General features: G+C 59.4%; 1 protein-coding gene across 2 annotated transcripts in view; it reads right to left on the bottom strand.

Annotated features, from left to right (window-relative positions):
• ASH1L (ASH1 like histone lysine methyltransferase) overlaps positions 1–20,454 on the bottom strand; it is a 120,933-nt gene that overhangs the window by 33,089 nt on the left and 67,390 nt on the right. For both annotated transcript variants that reach the window (XM_073608816.1, XM_073608817.1), the window contains exons 8-12: positions 18,342–18,415; positions 18,205–18,250; positions 16,600–16,708; positions 16,311–16,517; positions 4,967–5,113 (exon numbers count right to left, since the gene is read on the bottom strand). In XM_073608816.1, the coding sequence (XP_073464917.1) occupies positions 4,967–5,113; positions 16,311–16,517; positions 16,600–16,708; positions 18,205–18,250; positions 18,342–18,415 (583 nt within the window). The remainder of the gene's footprint in view (positions 1–4,966; positions 5,114–16,310; positions 16,518–16,599; positions 16,709–18,204; positions 18,251–18,341; positions 18,416–20,454) is intronic.

Raw genomic sequence — 20,454 nt, 5'->3', positions numbered from 1 at the left:
GCACTGCATTATACAGGGGGGGACAGACCTGGCAGTAGGGGGCGCTGCATTATACAGGGGGAGACAGACCTGGCAGTAGGGGGCGCTGCATTATACAGGGGGAGACAGACCTGGCAGTAGGGGGCGCTGCATTATACAGGGGGAGACAGATCTGGCAGTAGGGGGCGCTGCATTATACAGGGGGAGACAGATCTGGCAGTAGGGGGCGCTGCATTATACAGGGGGAGACAGACCTGGCAGTAGGGGGCGCTGCATTATACAGGGGGAGAGAGATCTGGCAGTAGGGGGCGCTGCATTATAGAGGGGGAGACAGATCTGGCAGTAGGGGGTGCTGCATTATACAGGGGGAGACAGATCTGGCAGTAGGGGGCGCTGCATTATAGAGGGGGAGACAGATCTGGCAGTAGGGGGTGCTGCATTATACAGGGGGAGACAGATCTGGCAGTAGGGGGCGCTGCATTATAGAGGGGGAGACAGACCTGGCAGTAGGGGGCGCTGCATTATACAGGGGGAGAGAGATCTGGCAGTAGGGGGCGCTGCATTATAGAGGGGGAGACAGATCTGGCAGTAGGTGGTGCTGCATTATACAGGGGGAGACAGACCTGGCAGTAGGGGGCGCTGCATTATACAGGGGGAGACAGATCTGGCAGTAGGGGGCGCTGCATTATACAGGGGGGGACAGACCTGGCAGTAGGGGGCGCTGCATTATACAGGGGGAGACAGACCTGGCAGTAGGGGGCGCTGTATTATACAGGGGGGGACAGACCTGGCAGTAGGGGGCACTGCATTATACAGGGGGGGACAGACCTGGCAGTAGGGGGCGCTGCATTATACAGGGGGAGACAGACCTGGCAGTAGGGGGCACTGCATTATACAGGGGGAGACAGACCTGGCAGTAGGGGGCGCTGCATTATACAGGGGGGGACAGACCTGGCAGTAGGGGGCGCTGCATTATACAGGGGGAGACAGATCTGGCAGTAGGGAGCGCTGCATTATACAGGGGGGGACAGATCTGGCAGTAGGGAGCGCTGCATTATAGAGGGGGAGACAGACCTGGCAGTAGGGGGCGCTGCATTATACAGGGGGGGACAGATCTGGCAGTAGGGAGCGCTGCATTATAGAGGGGGAGACAGACCTGGCAGTAGGGGGCACTGCATTATACAGGGGGAGACAGACCTGGCAGTAGGGGGCGCTGCATTATACAGGGGGAGACAGACCTGGCAGTAGGGGGCACTGCATTATACAGGGGGAGACAGACCTGGCAGTAGGGGGCGCTGCATTATACAGGGGGAGACAGACCTGGCAGTAGGGGGCGCTGCATTATAGAGGGGGAGAGAGATCTGGCAGTAGGGGGCGCTGCATTATACAGGGGGAGACAGACCTGGCAGTAGGGGGCGCTGCATTATACAGGGGGAGACAGACCTGGCAGTAGGGGGCGCTGCATTATACAGGGGGGGACAGACCTGGCAGTAGGGGGCGCTGCATTATACAGGGGAGACAGATCTGGCAGTAGGGGGCGCTGCATTATACAGGGGGAGAGAGATCTGGCAGTAGGGGGCGCTGCATTATACAGTGGGAGACAGACCTGGCAGTAGGGGGCGCTGCATTATACAGTGGGAGACAGACCTGGCAGTAGGGGGCGCTGCATTATACAGGGGAGACAGATCTGGCAGTAGGGGACGCTGCATTATACAGGGGGGGACAGACCTGGCAGTAGGGGGCGCTGCATTATACAGGGGGGGACAGATCTGGCAGTAGGGGGCGCTGCATTATACAGGGGGAGAGAGATCTGGCAGTAGGGGGCGCTGCATTATACAGTGGGAGACAGACCTGGCAGTAGGGGGCGCTGCATTATACAGTGGGAGACAGACCTGGCAGTAGGGGGCGCTGCATTATACAGGGGAGACAGACCTGGCAGTAGGGGGCGCTGCATTATACAGTGGGAGACAGACCTGGCAGTAGGGGGCGCTGCATTATACAGGGGGAGACAGACCTGGCAGTAGGGGGCGCTGCATTATACAGTGGGAGACAGACCTGGCAGTAGGGGGCGCTGCATTATACAGGGGGAGACAGACCTGGCAGTAGGGGGCGCTGCATTATACAGTGGGAGACAGACCTGGCAGTAGGGGGCGCTGCATTATAGAGGGGGAGAGAGATCTGGCAGTAGGGGGCGCTGCATTATAGAGGGGGAGAGAGATCTGGCAGTAGGGGGCGCTGCATTATACAGGGGGAGACAGACCTGGCAGTAGGGGGCGCTGCATTATACAGGGGGAGACAGACCTGGCAGTAGGGGGCGCTGTATTATAGAGGGGGAGAGAGATCTGGCAGTAGGGGGCGCTGCATTATACAGGGGGAGACAGACCTGGCAGTAGGGGGCGCTGCATTATAGAGGGGGAGAGAGATCTGGCAGTAGGGGGCGCTGCATTATACAGGGGGGGACAGACCTGGCAGTAGGGGGCGCTGTATTATAGAGGGGGAGACAGATCTGGCAGTAGGGGGCGCTGCATTATACAGGGGGGGACAGACCTGGCAGTAGGGGGCGCTGTATTATAGAGGGAGAGACAGACCTGGCAGTAGGGGGCGCTGCATTATACAGGGGGAGACAGACCTGGCAGTAGGGGGCGCTGCATTATACAGGGGAGACAGACCTGGCAGTAGGGGGCGCTGCATTATACAGGGGAGACAGACCTGGCAGTAGGGGGCGCTGCATTATACAGGGGGAGACAGACCTGGCAGTAGGGGGCACTGCATTATACAGGGGAGACAGATCTGGCAGTAGGGGGCGCTGCATTATACAGGGGGAGACAGACCTGGCAGTAGGGGGCGCTGCATTATAGAGGGGGAGACAGATCTGGCAGTAGGGGGCACTGCATTATACAGGGGAGACAGACCTGGCAGTAGGGGGCGCTGCATTATACAGGGGGAGACAGACCTGGCAGTAGGGGGTGCTGCATTATACAGGGGAGACAGATCTGGCAGTAGGGGGCGCTGCATTATAGAGGGGGAGACAGACCTGGCAGTAGGGGGCGCTGCATTATACAGGGGGAGACAGACCTGGCAGTAGGGGGCGCTGCATTATAGAGGGGGAGACAGATCTGGCAGTAGGGGGCGCTGCATTATACAGGGGGGGACAGACCTGGCAGTAGGGGGCGCTGTATTATAGAGGGGGAGACAGACCTGGCAGTAGGGGGCGCTGCATTATACAGGGGGAGACAGACCTGGCAGTAGGGGGCGCTGCATTATACAGGGGAGACAGATCTGGCAGTAGGGGGCGCTGCATTATACAGGGGGAGACAGACCTGGCAGTAGGGGGCGCTGCATTATACAGTGGGAGACAGACCTGGCAGTAGGGGGCGCTGCATTATACAGGGGAGACAGACCTGGCAGTAGGGGGCGCTGCATTATACAGGGGAGACAGATCTGGCAGTAGGGGGCGCTGCATTATAGAGGGGGTGAGAGATCTGGCAGTAGGGGGCGCTGCATTATACAGGGGGAGACAGACCTGGCAGTAGGGGGCGCTGCATTATACAGGGGAGACAGATCTGGCAGTAGGGGGCGCTGCATTATAGAGGGGGTGAGAGATCTGGCAGTAGGGGGCGCTGCATTATACAGGGGGGGACAGATCTGGCAGTAGGGGGCGCTGCATTATACAGGGGGGGACAGACCTGGCAGTAGGGGGCACTGCATTATACAGGGGGGGACAGATCTGGCAGTAGGGGGCGCTGCATTATACAGGGGGGGACAGACCTGGCAGTAGGGGGCACTGCATTATACAGGGGGGGACAGACCTGGCAGTAGGGGGCGCTGCATTATACAGGGGGGGACAGACCTGGCAGTAGGGGGCACTGCATTATACAGGGGGAGACAGACCTGGCAGTAGGGGGCGCTGCATTATAGAGGGGGAGACAGATCTGGCAGTAGGGGGCACTGCATTATACAGGGGAGACAGACCTGGCAGTAGGGGGCGCTGCATTATACAGGGGGAGACAGACCTGGCAGTAGGAGGTGCTGCATTATACAGGGGAGACAGACCTGGCAGTAGGGGGCGCTGCATTATAGAGGGGGAGACAGACCTGGCAGTAGGGGGCGCTGCATTATACAGGGGGAGACAGACCTGGCAGTAGGGGGCGCTGCATTATAGAGGGGGAGACAGATCTGGCAGTAGGGGGCGCTGCATTATACAGGGGGGGACAGACCTGGCAGTAGGGGGCGCTGTATTATAGAGGGGGAGACAGACCTGGCAGTAGGGGGCGCTGCATTATACAGGGGGAGACAGACCTGGCAGTAGGGGGCGCTGCATTATACAGGGGAGACAGATCTGGCAGTAGGGGGCGCTGCATTATACAGGGGGAGACAGACCTGGCAGTAGGGGGCGCTGCATTATACAGTGGGAGACAGACCTGGCAGTAGGGGGCGCTGCATTATACAGGGGAGACAGACCTGGCAGTAGGGGGCGCTGCATTATACAGGGGAGACAGATCTGGCAGTAGGGGGCGCTGCATTATAGAGGGGGTGAGAGATCTGGCAGTAGGGGGCGCTGCATTATACAGGGGGAGACAGACCTGGCAGTAGGGGGCGCTGCATTATACAGGGGAGACAGATCTGGCAGTAGGGGGCGCTGCATTATAGAGGGGGTGAGAGATCTGGCAGTAGGGGGCGCTGCATTATACAGGGGGGGACAGATCTGGCAGTAGGGGGCGCTGCATTATACAGGGGGGGACAGACCTGGCAGTAGGGGGCACTGCATTATACAGGGGGAGACAGACCTGGCAGTAGGGGGCGCTGCATTATACAGGGGGAGACAGACCTGGCAGTAGGGGGCGCTGCATTATACAGGGGGGGACAGACCTGGCAGTAGGGGGCGCTGCATTATACAGGGGGGGACAGACCTGGCAGTAGGGGGCACTGCATTATACAGTGGGAGACAGACCTGGCAGTAGGGGGCGCTGTATTATAGAGGTCTCACCATTTCTGCATCTCACAGTTGGGGTCACAGCTGTGGTTGATGAAGCGCGCCTCGTTGCCCATCCGGTAACTGTCAATCACCATTCCAGAGTCCAGGCTGAGGCAGTAGTGATCGTTGTGGTTGTGATATTGTTCAATCATCCGATTTCTACACACAGAGAGAACACAAATTATTCCAGAGTCCCACCAAACTCCTCCTACAACCGTACCACAGACACCCCCACCGTGCCACAGACACCCCCACCGTACCACAGACACCCCCACCGTACCACAGACACCCCCACCGTGCCACAGACACCCCCACCGTACCACAGACACCCCCACCGTGCCACAGACACCCCCACCGTGCCACAGACACCCCCACCGTGCCACAGAAACCCCCACCGTGCCACAGACGCACCCACCGTGCCACAGACGCACCCACCGTGCCACAGACACCCCCACCGTGCCACAGAAACCCCACCGTGCCACAGAAACCCCCACCGTGCCACAGAAACCCCCACCGTGCCACAGAAACCCCCACCGTGCCACAGACACCCCCACCGTGCCACAGACACCCCCACCGTGCCACAGAAACCCCCACCGTGCCACAGAAACCCCCACCGTGCCACAGACGCACCTACCGTGCCACAGACACCCCCACCGTGCCACAGACGCACCTACCGTGCCACAGACGCACCTACCGTGCCACAGACACCCCCACCGTGCCACAGACACCCCCACCGTGCCACAGAAACCCCCACCGTGCCACAGAATCCCCCACCGTGCCACAGACGCACCTACCGTGCAACAGACGCACCTACCATGCCACAGACACCCCCACCGTGCCACAGAAACCCCAACCGTACCACAGACACCCCCACCGTGCCACAGAAACCCCCACCGTGCCACAGACACCCCCACCGTACCACAGACACCCCCACCGTGCCACAGACACCCCCACGTGCCACAGACAAAGGGATTGTACCACAGACACCCCCACCGTACCACAGACACAGGGATTGTACCACAGACACCCCCACCGTGCCACAGAAACCCCCACCATGCCACAGACGCACCTACCATGCCACAGACACCCCCACCGTGCCACAGACACCCCCACCGTGCCACAGACACCCCCACCGTACCACAGAAACCTCCACCGTGCCACAGAAACCTCCACCGTACCACAGACACCCCCACCGTGCCACAGAAACCCCCACCGTGCCACAGAAACCCCCACCGTGCCACAGACGCACCTACCGTGCCACAGACACCCCCACGTGCCACAGACACAGGGATTGTACCACAGACACCCCCACCGTACCACAGACACAGGGATTGTACCACAGACACCCCCACCATACCACAGACACAGGGATTGTACCACAGACACCCCCACCGTGCCACAGACACCCCCACCGTGCCACAGACACAGGGATTGTACCACAGACACACCCACTGTACCACAGACACAGGGATTGTACCACAGACGCACCCACCGTACCACAGACGCACCCACCGTGCACCCACCGTACCACAGACACAGGGATTGTACCACAGACACACCCACCATACCACAGACACAGGGATTGTACCAGACACACCCACCGTACCACAGACGCACCCACCGTACCACAGACGCACACCCACCGTACCACAGACACACCCACCGTACCACAGACACAAGGATTGTACCACAGACACCCCCACCGTACCACAGACACACACCCACCGTACCACAGACACAGGGATTGTACCATAGACACACCCACCATACCACAGACACACCCACCGTACCACGTACCACAGCCACACCCACCGTACCACAGACACAGGGATTGTACCACAGACACACCCACCATACCACAGACACACCTACCGTACCACAGACACAGGGATTGTACCACAGACACACCCACTGTACCACAGAAACCCCCACCGTGCCACAGACACCCCCACCGTGCCACAGACACCCCCACCGTGCCACAGACACCCCCACCGTGCCACAGACACCCCCACCGTACCACAGACACCCCCACCGTACCACAGACACCCCCACCGTGCCACAGAAACCCCCACCGTGCCACAGACGCACCTACCGTGCCACAGACACCCCCACCGTGCCACAGACGCACCTACCGTACCACAGACACCCCCACCGTGCCACAGACACCCCCACCGTACCACAGACACCCCCACCGTACCACAGACACCCCCACCGTGCCACAGAAACCCCCACCGTGCCACAGAAATCCCCACCGTGCCACAGACGCACCTACCGTGCCACAGACACCCCCACCGTGCCACAGACACCCCCACCGTGCCACAGACACCCCCACCGTGCCACAGAAACCTCCACCGTGCCACAGACAACCCCACCGTGCCACAGACACCCCCACCGTGCCACAGACGCACCTACCGTGCCACAGACAACCCCACCGTGCCACAGACACCCCCACCGTGCCACAGACACCCCCACCGTGCCACAGACACCCCCACCGTGCCACAGAAACCCCCACCGTGCCACAGACGCACCTACCGTACCACAGACACCCCCACCGTACCACAGACACCCCCACCGTGCCACAGACACAGGGATTGTGCCACAGACACAGGGATTGTACCACAGACACAGGGATTGTACCACAGACACCCCCACCGTACCACAGACACAGGGATTGTACCACAGACACCCCCACCATGCCACAGACACAGGGATTGTACCACAGACACCCCCACCGTGCCACAGACACCCCCACCGTACCACAGACACCCCCACCGTGCCACAGACAACCCCACCGTGCCACAGACAACCCCACCGTGCCACAGACACCCCCACCGTGCCACAGAAACCCCCACCGTGCCACAAAAAACCCCCACCGTGCCACAGAAACCCCCACACCGTACCACAGACACCCCCACCGTGCCACAGAAACCCCCACCGTGCCACAGAAACCCCCACCGTGCCACAGACGCACCTACCGTACCACAGACACCCCCACCGTGCCACAGACACCCCCACGTACCACAGACACAGGGATTGTACCACAGACACCCCCACCGTACCACAGACACAGGGATTGTACCACAGACACCCCCACCATACCACAGACACAGGGATTGTACCACAGACACCCCCACCGTGCCACAGACACCCCCACCGTGCCACAGACACAGGGATTGTACCACAGACACACCCACTGTACCACAGACACAGGGATTGTACCACAGACGCACCCACCGTACCACAGACGCACCCACCGTGCACCCACCGTACCACAGACACAGGGATTGTACCACAGACACACCCACCATACCACAGACACAGGGATTGTACCAGACACACCCACCGTACCACAGACGCACCCACCGTACCACAGACACACACCCACCGTACCACAGACACACACCCACCGTACCACAGACACACCCACCGTACCACAGACACAAGGATTGTACCACAGACACCCCCACCGTACCACAGACACACACCCACCGTACCACAGACACAGGGATTGTACCACAGACACACCCACCATACCACAGACACACCCACCGTACCACGCACCACAGCCACACCCACCGTACCACAGACACAGGGATTGTACCACAGACACACCCACCATACCACAGACACACCTACCGTACCACAGACACAGGGATTGTACCACAGACACACCCACTGTACCACAGAAACCCCCACCGTGCCACAGAAACCCCCACCGTACCACAGACACCCCCACCGTGCCACAGACACCCCCACCGTGCCACAGAAACCCCCACCGTGCCACAGACACCCCCACCGTGCCACAGAAACCCCCACCGTACCACAGACACCCCCACCGTACCACAGACACCCCCACCGTGCCACAGACGCACCTACCGTGCCACAGACGCACCTACCGTGCCACAGACACCCCCACCGTACCACAGACACCCCCACCGTGCCACAGAAACCCCCACCGTGCCACAGAAACCCCCACCGTGCCACAGACGCACCTACCGTGCCACAGACACAGGGATTGTACCACAGACACCCCCACCGTACCACAGACACCCCCACCGTGCCACAGACACCCCCACCGTGCCACAGACACCCCCACCGTGCCACAGACGCACCTACCGTACCACAGACACCCCCACCGTGCCACAGACACCCCCAACGTGCCACAGACACCCCCAACGTGCCACAGACACCCCCACCGTGCCACAGACACCCCCACCGTACCACAGACACCCCCACCGTGCCACAGAAACCTCCACCGTGCCACAGACACCCCCACCGTGCCACAGACACCCCCACCGTGCCACAGACGCACCTACCGTGCCACAGACAACCCCACCGTGCCACAGACAACCCCACCGTGCCACAGACACCCCCACCGTGCCACAGACACCCCCACCGTGCCACAGAAACCCCCACCGTGCCACAGACGCACCTACCGTACCACAGACACCCCCACCGTACCACAGACACCCCCACCGTGCCACAGACACCCCCAATGTGCCACAGACACAGGGATTGTGCCACAGACACAGGGATTGTACCACAGACACCCCCACCGTACCACAGACACAGGGATTGTACCACAGACACCCCCACCATGCCACAGACACAGGGATTGTACCACAGACACCCCCACCGTGCCACAGACACCCCCACCGTACCACAGACACCCCCACCGTGCCACAGACACCCCCAATGTGCCACAGACACAGGGATTGTACCACAGACACACCCACTGTACCACAGACACAGGGATTGTACCACAGACGCACCCACCGTACCACAGACACCCCCACCGTGCCACAGAAACCCCCACCGTGCCACAGAAACCCCCACCGTGCCACAGAAACCCCTACCGTGCCACAGACGCACCTACCGTACCACAGACACCCCCACCGTGCCACAGACACCCCCACCGTGCCACAGACACCCCCACGTGCCACAGACACAGGGATTGTACCACAGACACCCCCACCGTACCGCAGACACAGGGATTGTACCACAGACACCCCCACCATACCACAGACACAGGGATTGTACCACAGACACCCCCACCGTGCCACAGACACCCCCACCGTGCCACAGACACAGGGATTGTACCACAGACACACCCACTGTACCACAGACACAGGGATTGTACCACAGACGCACCCACCGTACCACAGACACCCCCACCGTGCCACAGACACCCCCACCGTACCACAGACACAGGGATTGTACCACAGACACACCCACCAAACCACAGACACAGGGATTGTACCAGACACACCCACCGTACCACAGACGCACCCACCGTACCACAGACACACACCCACCGTACCACAGACACACCCACCGTACCACAGACACAGGGATTGTACCACAGACACACCCACCGTACCACAGACACACACCCACCGTACCACAGACACACCCACCGTACCACAGACACACCCACCGTACCACAGACACAGGGATTGTACCACAGACACACCCACCATACCACAGACACACCCACCGTACCACGCACCACAGCCACACCCACCGTACCACAGACACAGGGATTGTACCACAGACACACCCACCATACCACAGACACACCCACCGTACCACAGACACAGGGATTGTACAACAGACACACCCACTGTACCACAGAAACCCCCACCGTGCCACAGAAACCCCCACCGTACCACAGACACCCCCACCGTGCCACAGACACCCCCACCATGCCACAGACACCCCCACCGTGCCACAGAAACCCCCACCGTACCACAGACACCCACACCGTGCCACAGAAACCCACACCGTGCCACAGACACCCCCACCGTGCCACAGACGCACCTACCGTGCCACAGACACCCCCACCGTACCACAGACACCCCCACCGTACCACAGACACCCCCACAGTGCCACAGACACCCCCACCGTGCCACAGAAACCCCCACCGTGCCACAGAAACCCCCACCGTGCCACAGACGCACCTACCCTGCCACAGACGCACCTACCGTGCCACAGACACCCCCACCGTGCCACAGAAACCCCCACCGTGCCACAGACGCACCTACCGTGCCACAGACACCCCCACCGTGCCACAGACACCCCCACCGTGCCACAGACACCCCCACCGTGCCACAGACACCCCCACCGTGCCACAGAAACCTCCACCGTGCCACAGACACCCCCACCGTGCCACAGAAACCCCCTCCGTGCCACAGACGCACCTACCGTGCCACAGACAACCCCACCGTGCCACAGACACCCCCACCGTGCCACAGACACCCCCACCGTGCCACAGACACCCCCACCGTGCCACAGACACCCCCACCGTGCCACAGACACCCCCACCGTGCCACAGAAACCCCCACCGTGCCACAGACGCACCTACCGTGCCACAGACACCCCCACCGTGCCACAGACACCCCCACCGTGCCACAGACACACCTACCGTACCACAGAAACCCCCACCGTGCCACAGAAACCCCCACCGTGCCACAGACGCACCTACCGTGCCACAGACACCCCCACCGTGCCACAGACACCCCCACCGTGCCACAGACACCCCCACCGTGCCACAGAAACCTCCACCGTGCCACAGACACCCCCACCGTGCCACAGAAACCCCCTCCGTGCCACAGACGCACCTACCGTGCCACAGACAACCCCACCGTGCCACAGACACCCCCACCGTGCCACAGAAACCCCCACCGTGCCACAGAAACCCCCACCGTGCCACAGACACCCCCACCGTGCCACAGACACCCCCACCGTGCCACAGAAACCCCCACCGTGCCACAGACGCACCTACCGTGCCACAGACACCCCCACCGTGCCACAGACACCCCCACCGTGCCACAGACACACCTACCGTACCACAGAAACCCCCACCGTGCCACAGAAACCCCCACCGTGCCACAGAAACCCCCACCGTGCCACAGAAACTCCCACCGTGCCACAGACGCACCTACCGTGCCACAGACGCACCTACCGTACCACAGACACCCCCACCGTGCCACAGACACAGGGATTGTACCACAGACACCCCCACCGTACCACAGACACAGGGATTGTACCACAGACACCCCCACCATGCCACAGACACAGGGATTGTACCACAGACACCCCCACCGTGCCACAGACACCCCCACCATGCCACAGACACAGGGATTGTACCACAGACACACCCACTGTACCACAGACACAGGGATTGTACCACAGACGCACCCACCGTACCACAGACGCACCCACCGTACCACAGACACAGGGATTGTACCACAGACACACCCACCATACCACAGACACAGGGATTGTACCAGACACACCCACCGTACCACAGACGCACCCACCGTACCACAGACACACACCCACCGTACCACAGACACACCCACCGTACCACAGACACAGGGATTGTACCACAGACACACCCACTGTACCACAGACACAGGGATTGTACCACAGACACACCCACCATACCACAGACACACCCACCGTACCACGCACCACAGCCACAGCCACTGTACCACAGACACAGGGATTGTACCACAGACACACCCACCATACCACAGACACACCCACCGTACCACAGACACAGGGATTGTACCACAGACACACCCACTGTACCACAGACGCACCCACCATACCACAGGCACACCCACCGTACCACAGACACACCCACCGTACCACAGACACAGGGATTGTACCACAGACACACCCACTGTACCACAGACACACCCACCATACCACAGACACAGGGATTGTACCACAGACACACCCACCGTACCACGCACCACAGCCACACCCACCGTACCACAGACACAGGGATTGTACCACAGACACACCCACCATATCACAGACACACCCACCGTACCACAGACACAGGGATTTTACCACAGACGCACCCACCGTACCACAGACACACCCACCGTACCAGAGACACACCCACCGTACCACAGACGCACCCATCGCACCACAGACGCACCTACCGTACCACAGACGCACCTACCGTACCACAGACGCACCCACCGCACCACAGACGCACCCACTGCACCACAGACGCACCCACCGTACAACAGATGCACCCACCGTAGCACAGACACAGGGATTGTACCACAGACACACCCACCGTACCACAGACACAGGGATTGTACCACAGAAGAACTCACTGTACCACAGACACAGGGATTGTACCACAGACACACCCACCGTACCACAGACACAGGGATTGTACCACAGACACACCCACCGTACCACAGACACAGGGATTGTACCACAGACACACCCACCGTACCACAGGCACACCCACCATACCATAAACACAGGGATTGTACCACAGACGCACCCACCGTACCACAGACGCACCCACCGTACCACAGACGCACCCACCGTACCACAGACGCACCCATCGCACCACAGACGCACCCACCGTACCACAGACGCACCCATCGCACCACAGACGCACCTACCGTACCACAGACGCACCTACCGTACCACAGACGCACCCATCACACCACAGACACACCCATCGCACCACAGACGCACCTACCGTACCACAGACGCACCTACCGTACCACAGACGCACCCACCGTACCACAGACGCACCCACCGTACCACAGACACAGGGATTGTACCACAGACACACCCACCATACCACAGATGTACCCACCGTACCACAGACACAGGGATTGTACCACAGACGAACTCACTGTACCACAGACACAGGGATTGTACCACAGACACAGGGATTGTACCACAGACGAACTCATTGTACCACAGACACAGGGATTGTACCACAGACGCACCCACCGTACCACAGACGCACCCACCGTACCACAGACACAGGGATTGTACCACAGACACACCCACCGTACCACAGACACCCCCACCGTGCCACAGACACCCCCACCGTGCCACAGACACCCCCACCATGCCACAGACACAGGGATTGTACCACAGACACACCCAACACACCACAGACACAGGGATTGTACCAGACACACCCACCGTACCACAGACGCACCCACCGTACCACAGACGCACACCCACCGTACCACAGACACAGGGATTGTACCACAGACGAACTCACTGTACCACAGACACAGGGATTGTACCACAGACACACCCACCATACCACAGACACAGGGATTGTACCACAGACACACCCACCATACCACAGACACACCCACCGTACCACAGACACACCCACCGTACCACAGACACACCCACCGTACCACAGACACAGGGATTGTACCACAGACACACCCACCATACCACAGACACAGGGATTGTACCACAGACACACCCACCATACCACAGACACACCCACCGTACCACGCACCACAGCCACACCCACCGTACCACAGACACAGGGATTGTACCACAGACACACCCACCGTACCACAGACGCACCCATCGCACCACAGACGCACCCACCGTACCACAGACGCACCCACCGTACCACAGACGCACCCATCGTACCACAGACGCACCTACCGTACCACAGACGCACCTACCGTACCACAGACGCACCCACTGTACCACAGACGCACCCATCGCACCACAGACGCACCTACCGTACCACAGACGCACCCACCGTACTACAGACGCACCTACCGTACCACAGACGCACCCACCGTACCACAGACACAGGGATTGTACCACAGATGCACCCACCGTACCACAGACACAGGGATTGTACCACAGACACACCCACCATACCACAGATGCACCCACCGTACCACAGACACGGGGATTGTACCACAGACGAACTCACTGTACCACAGACACAGGGATTGTACCACAGACGCACCCACCGTACCACAGACGCACCCACCGTGCACCCACCGTACCACAGACACACCCACCGTACCACAGACACCCCCACCGTGCCACAGACACCCCCACCGTGCCACAGACACAGGGATTGTACCACAGACACACCCACCACACCACAGACACAGGGATTGTACCAGACACACCCACTGCACCACAGACGCACCCACCGTACCACAGACACACACCCACCGTACCACAGACACAGGGATTGTACCACAGACGAACTCACTGTACCACAGACACAGGGATTGTACCACAGACACACCCACCATACCACAGACACAGGGATTGTACCACAGACACACCCACCATACCACAGACACAGGGATTGTACCACAGACACACCCACCATACCACAGACACACCCACCGTACCACAGCCACACCCACCGTACCACAGACACAGGGATTGTACCACAGACACACCCACCATACCACAGACACAGGGATTGTACCACAGACACACCCACCATACCACAGACACACCCACCGTACCACGCACCACAGCCACACCCACCGTACCACAGACACAGGGATTGTACCACAGACGAACTCACTGTACCACAGACACAGGGATTGTACCACAGACACACCCACTGTACCACAGACGCACCCATCGCACCACAGACGCACCCATCGCACCACAGACGCACCTACCGTACCACAGAAGCACCCACCGCACCACAGACGCACCCACCGCACCACAGACGCACCCACCGTACCACAGACGCACCCACCGTACCACAGACACAGGGATTGTACCACAGACGAACTCACTGTACCACAGACACAGGGATTGTACCACAGACGAACTCACTGTACCACAGACACAGGGATTGTACCACAGAACCACCCACCGTACCACAGACACACCCACCGTACCACAGACACAGGGATTGTACCACAGACACACCCACCGTACCACAGACACACCCACCGTACCACAGACACAGGGAATGTACCACAGACACACCCACCGTACCACAGACGCATCTACCGTACCACAGACGCGACCACCGTACCACAGACGCGACCACCGTACCACAGACGCACCTACCGTACCACAGACGCACCCACCGTACCTACCGTACCACAGACGCGACCACCGTACCACAGACGCGATCACCGTACCACAGATGCACCTACCGTACCACAGACGCACCTACCGTACCAGACACACCTACCGTACCACAGACGCGACCACCGTACCACAGACGCGACCACCGTACCACAGACGCGACCACCGTACCACAGACGCGACCACCGTACCACAGACGCGACCACCGTACCACAGACGCGACCACCGTACCACAGACGCACCTACCGTACCACAGACGCACCTACCGTACCAGACACACCCACCGCACCACAGACACACCCACCGTACCACAGACACACCCACCGTACCACAGACGCAGAGTTGCTGAATAATGTGCACAATTCTTCCACCCACACAAAGACAGTCCCATCCAATCCCACCCACAAAGTCCCTCCCCCCGTTCAGCCAGCCAATCACAGCTCTCCCCTGACACACGTGACATGGGACTTACCTGAACTCTTGCTCGCTCACCACTTCCCCCAGATACTCGATGATGAACTGCGAGGCTCTGAGTGGCTGCTTGGTGCGGATGCCCCACCCCTTCCCCTCGGCCCGAAATCTCTCCAGGCATTGGACCCACTCGTGTCTCTGGATTCGCTGGTTGCTGCACCGCTCCCCGCAGGGACACGTATTGGGGGAACACTCAGCAAATATCATCCTACAAAGAGAAGCCAAACCGTCAGCCTGGAGCCCCGCCCACCAATCACCATCCTCTCTGTGTTACTGCACGGCATGCTCACCGATTCAGGCAATCCTCCACACAGCCCCAATCCACCAGATTGTCCGACCTTTTACAGTTACATGTGGTGGCCTCATATCCCGATAACGGCTTCACATCCACATACACATCTATGGAAACAGAGAGAGAGGGCGCTACTATGGGGGGCCCACCATAACAAGAGAGGGGAGAGAGGGCGCTACTAAGGGGGGCCCACCATAACGAGAGGGGAGAGAGGGCGCTACTACAGGGGGGTTCACCATAACGAGAGAGGGGAGAGACGGCGCTACTACAGGGGGCCCACCATAACGAGAGAGGGGAGAGACGGCGCTACTACAGGGGGGCCCACCATAACAAGAGAGGGCGCTACTGCGGGGGGGTCCACCATAACGAGAGGGGAGAGAGGGCGCTACTACAGGAGGGCCCACCACAACAAGAGAGGGGAGAGAGGGCGCTACTAAGGGGGGTCCACCATAACGAGAGGGCGCTACTACAGGGGGGCCCACCATAACAAGAGAGGGCGCTACTAAGAGGGGTCCACCATAACAAGAGAGGGCGCTACTAAGGGGGGCCCACCATAACAAGAGAGGGCGCTACTAAGGGGGGCCCACCATAACAAGAGAGGGCGCTACTAAGGGGGGCCCACCATAACAAGAGAGGGCGCTACTAAGGGGGGCCCACCATAACAAGAGAGGGTGCTACTAAGGGGGGCCCACCATAACGAGAGAGGGGAGAGAGGGCGCTACTAAGGGGGGTCCACCATAACAAGAGAGGCGCTACTAAGGGGGGTCCACCATAACAAGAGAGGGTGCTACTAAGGGGGGCCCACCATAACGAGAGAGGGGAGAGACGGTGCTACTAAGGGGGGGCCACCATAACAAGAGAGGGGAGAGAGGGCGCTACTAAGGGGGGTCCACCATAACAAGAGAGGGCGCTACTAAGGGGGGTCCACCATAACAAGAGAGGGCGCTACTAAGGGGGCCCACCATAACGAGAGAGGGGAGAGAGGGCGCTACTAAGGGGGGCCCACCATAACGAGAGAGGGCGCTACTGCGGGGGGTTCACCATAACGAGAGGGGAGAGAGGGCGTTACTGCGGGGGGTTCACCATAACAAGAGAGGAGAGAGAGGGCGTTACTGCGGGGGGTTCACCATAACGAGAGGGGAGAGAGGGCGTTACTGCAGGGGGTTCACCATAACGAGAGGGGAGAGAGGGCGCTACTAAGGGAGGTTCACCATAACAAGAGAGGGGAGAGAGGGCGCTACTAAGGGGGGTTCACCATAACGAGAGGGGAGAGAGGGCGCTACTAAGGGGGGTTCACCATAATGAGAGAGAGGGCGCTACTAAGGGGGGTTCACCATAATGAGAGAGAGGAGAGAGGGCGCTACTAAGGGGGGTTCACCATAACAAGAGAGGGGAGAGAGGGCGCTACTAAGGGGGGTTCACCATAACGAGAGGGCGTTACTGCGGGGGGTTCACCATAACGAGAGGGGAGAGAGGGCGCTACTAAGGGGGTTCACCATAACAAGAGAGGGGAGAGAGGGCGCTACTAAGGGGGGTCCACCATAACGAGAGAGAGGAGAGAGGGCGCCACAGACACCGCTTGTCCTTTCCTGGGGTCACTTACTGCAGCGGATCTTCTTATAAAGGGGAACATCCGGCTTCTTATACAACTAGAAGAGAAAAGAGAAGAAGAAGATCTGTCATCCCATCCCCCACACTATACACCCCAATGTGGGCGTGTACCCCAGAGAGGGCGCTTACCTGGTTGTGTTTCCACTGCCACAGGATGTCATATGGAAGCTGGAAGTCACTCCTCTTATGTCTCAGATATTTCCCTGCAAGAGACACCAACAGATATGAGACCCGCCCCATTGTGGGAGGGGCAGAGACACAAACTACTGGGGGAAATCTCCCCATTGTGGGAGGGGCAGAGACACAAACTACTGGGGGAAATCTCCCCATTGTGGGAGGGGCAGAGACACAAACTACTGCAGAGAAATCTCCCCATTGTGGGAGGGGCAGAGACACAAACTACTGCAGGAAATCTCAATATTGTGGGAGGGGCAGAGACACAAACTACTGCAGGAAATCTCCCCATTGTGGGAGGGGCAGAGACACAAAGTACTGCAGGAAATCTCCCCATTGTGGGAGGGGCAGAGACACAAACTACTGCAGGAAATCTCCCCATTGTGGGAGGGGCAGAGACACAAACTACTGAGGGGAATCTCCCCATTGTGGGAGGGGCAGAGACACAAACTACTGCGGGAAATCTCCCCATTGTGGGAGGGGCAGAGACACAAACTACTGCGGGAATCTCCCCATTGTGGGAGGGGCAGAGACACAAACTACTGGAGGGAAATCTCCCCATTGTGGGAGGGGCAGAGACACAAACTACTGCAGGAAATCTCCCCATTGTGGGAGGGGCAGAGACACAAACTACTGCAGGAAATCTCCCCATTGTGGGAGGGGCAGAGACACAAACTACTGGAGGAAAACTCCCCATTGTGGGAGGGGCAGAGACACAAACTACTGGAGGAAAACTCCCCATTGTGGGAGGGGCAGAGACACAAACTACTGCAGGAAATCTCCCCATTGTGAGAGGGGCAGAGACACAAACTACTGCCGGAAATCTCCCCATTGTGGGAGGGGCAGAGACACAAACTACCGCAGGAAATGTCAGCATTGTGGGAGGAGCAGAGACACAAACTACTGCAGGAAATCTCCCCATTGTGGGAGGGGCAGAGACACAAACTACTGCAGGGAAATCTCCCCATTGTGGGAGGGGCAGAGACAAACTACTGGAGGAAATCTCCCCATTGTGGGAGGGGCAGAGACACAAACTACTGCAGGAAATCTCCCCATTGTGGGAGGGGCAGAGACACAAACTACTGCAGGAAATCTCCCCATTGTGGGAGGGGCAGAGACACAAACTACTGGAGGAAATCTCCCCATTGTGGGAGGGGCAGAGACACAAACTACTGCAGGGAAATCTCCCCATTGTGGGAGGGGCAGAGACACAAACTACTGAGGGGAATCTCCCCATTGTGGGAGGGGCAGAGACACAAACTACTGAGGGGAATCTCCCCATTGTGGGAGGGGCAGAGACACAAACTACTGAGGGGAATCTCCCCATTGTGGGAGGGGCAGAGACACAAACTACTGCAGAGAAATCTCCCCATTGTGGGAGGGGCAGAGACACAAACTACTGCAGAGAAATCTCCCCATTGTGGGAGGGGCAGAGACACAAACTACTGAGGGGAATCTCCCCATTGTCTGGCTGTGATTAGGAAATTTGGGGAGAAGGTTTGTGCGGAGTTCCTCCTGGGGGGGGGGGGGGGGGGCAGATTAAACATTGATGGGGTAGAATGGGGGAGGGGTGGAGAGGAAGATATCAGAGTCTCGGAGTTGCTGGTTATGTAAGGAGAGGGGGCGGGTTCCAGGAGGGGGCGGGGTGTGTCTGGAATGACCTCACTGGAGGAAAACAAAGACTTCATTGAGCGGGGGTGGAGGGCAGCCAGAAAACACGGAACTTTCCTCTCCGGAGATATCAGGAAACGTATCCATCCCAGAAATCGTACACTACAGTGTGTACTACACTACACCTCCCCCGGAGACTGTGTATTGTGTGTACTACACTTCACCTCCCCCGGAGACTGTGTATTGTGTGTACTACACTACACCTCCCCCAGGGGCTGTGTATTGTGTGTACTACACTTCACCTCCCCCGGAGACTGTGTATTGTGTGTACTACACTACACCTCCCCCAGGGGCTGTGTATTGTGTGTACTACACTTCACGTCCCCCAGGGGCTGTGTATTGTGTGTACTACACTTCACGTCCCCCAGGGGCTGTGTGTGTATTGTGTGTACTACAC

Source organism: Aquarana catesbeiana, linkage group LG13, assembly GCF_042186555.1.
Source record: "Aquarana catesbeiana isolate 2022-GZ linkage group LG13, ASM4218655v1, whole genome shotgun sequence".
Lineage (NCBI taxonomy): Eukaryota > Metazoa > Chordata > Amphibia > Anura > Ranidae > Aquarana > Aquarana catesbeiana.
This window is presented reverse-complemented; position numbering and strand designations above follow the sequence as displayed.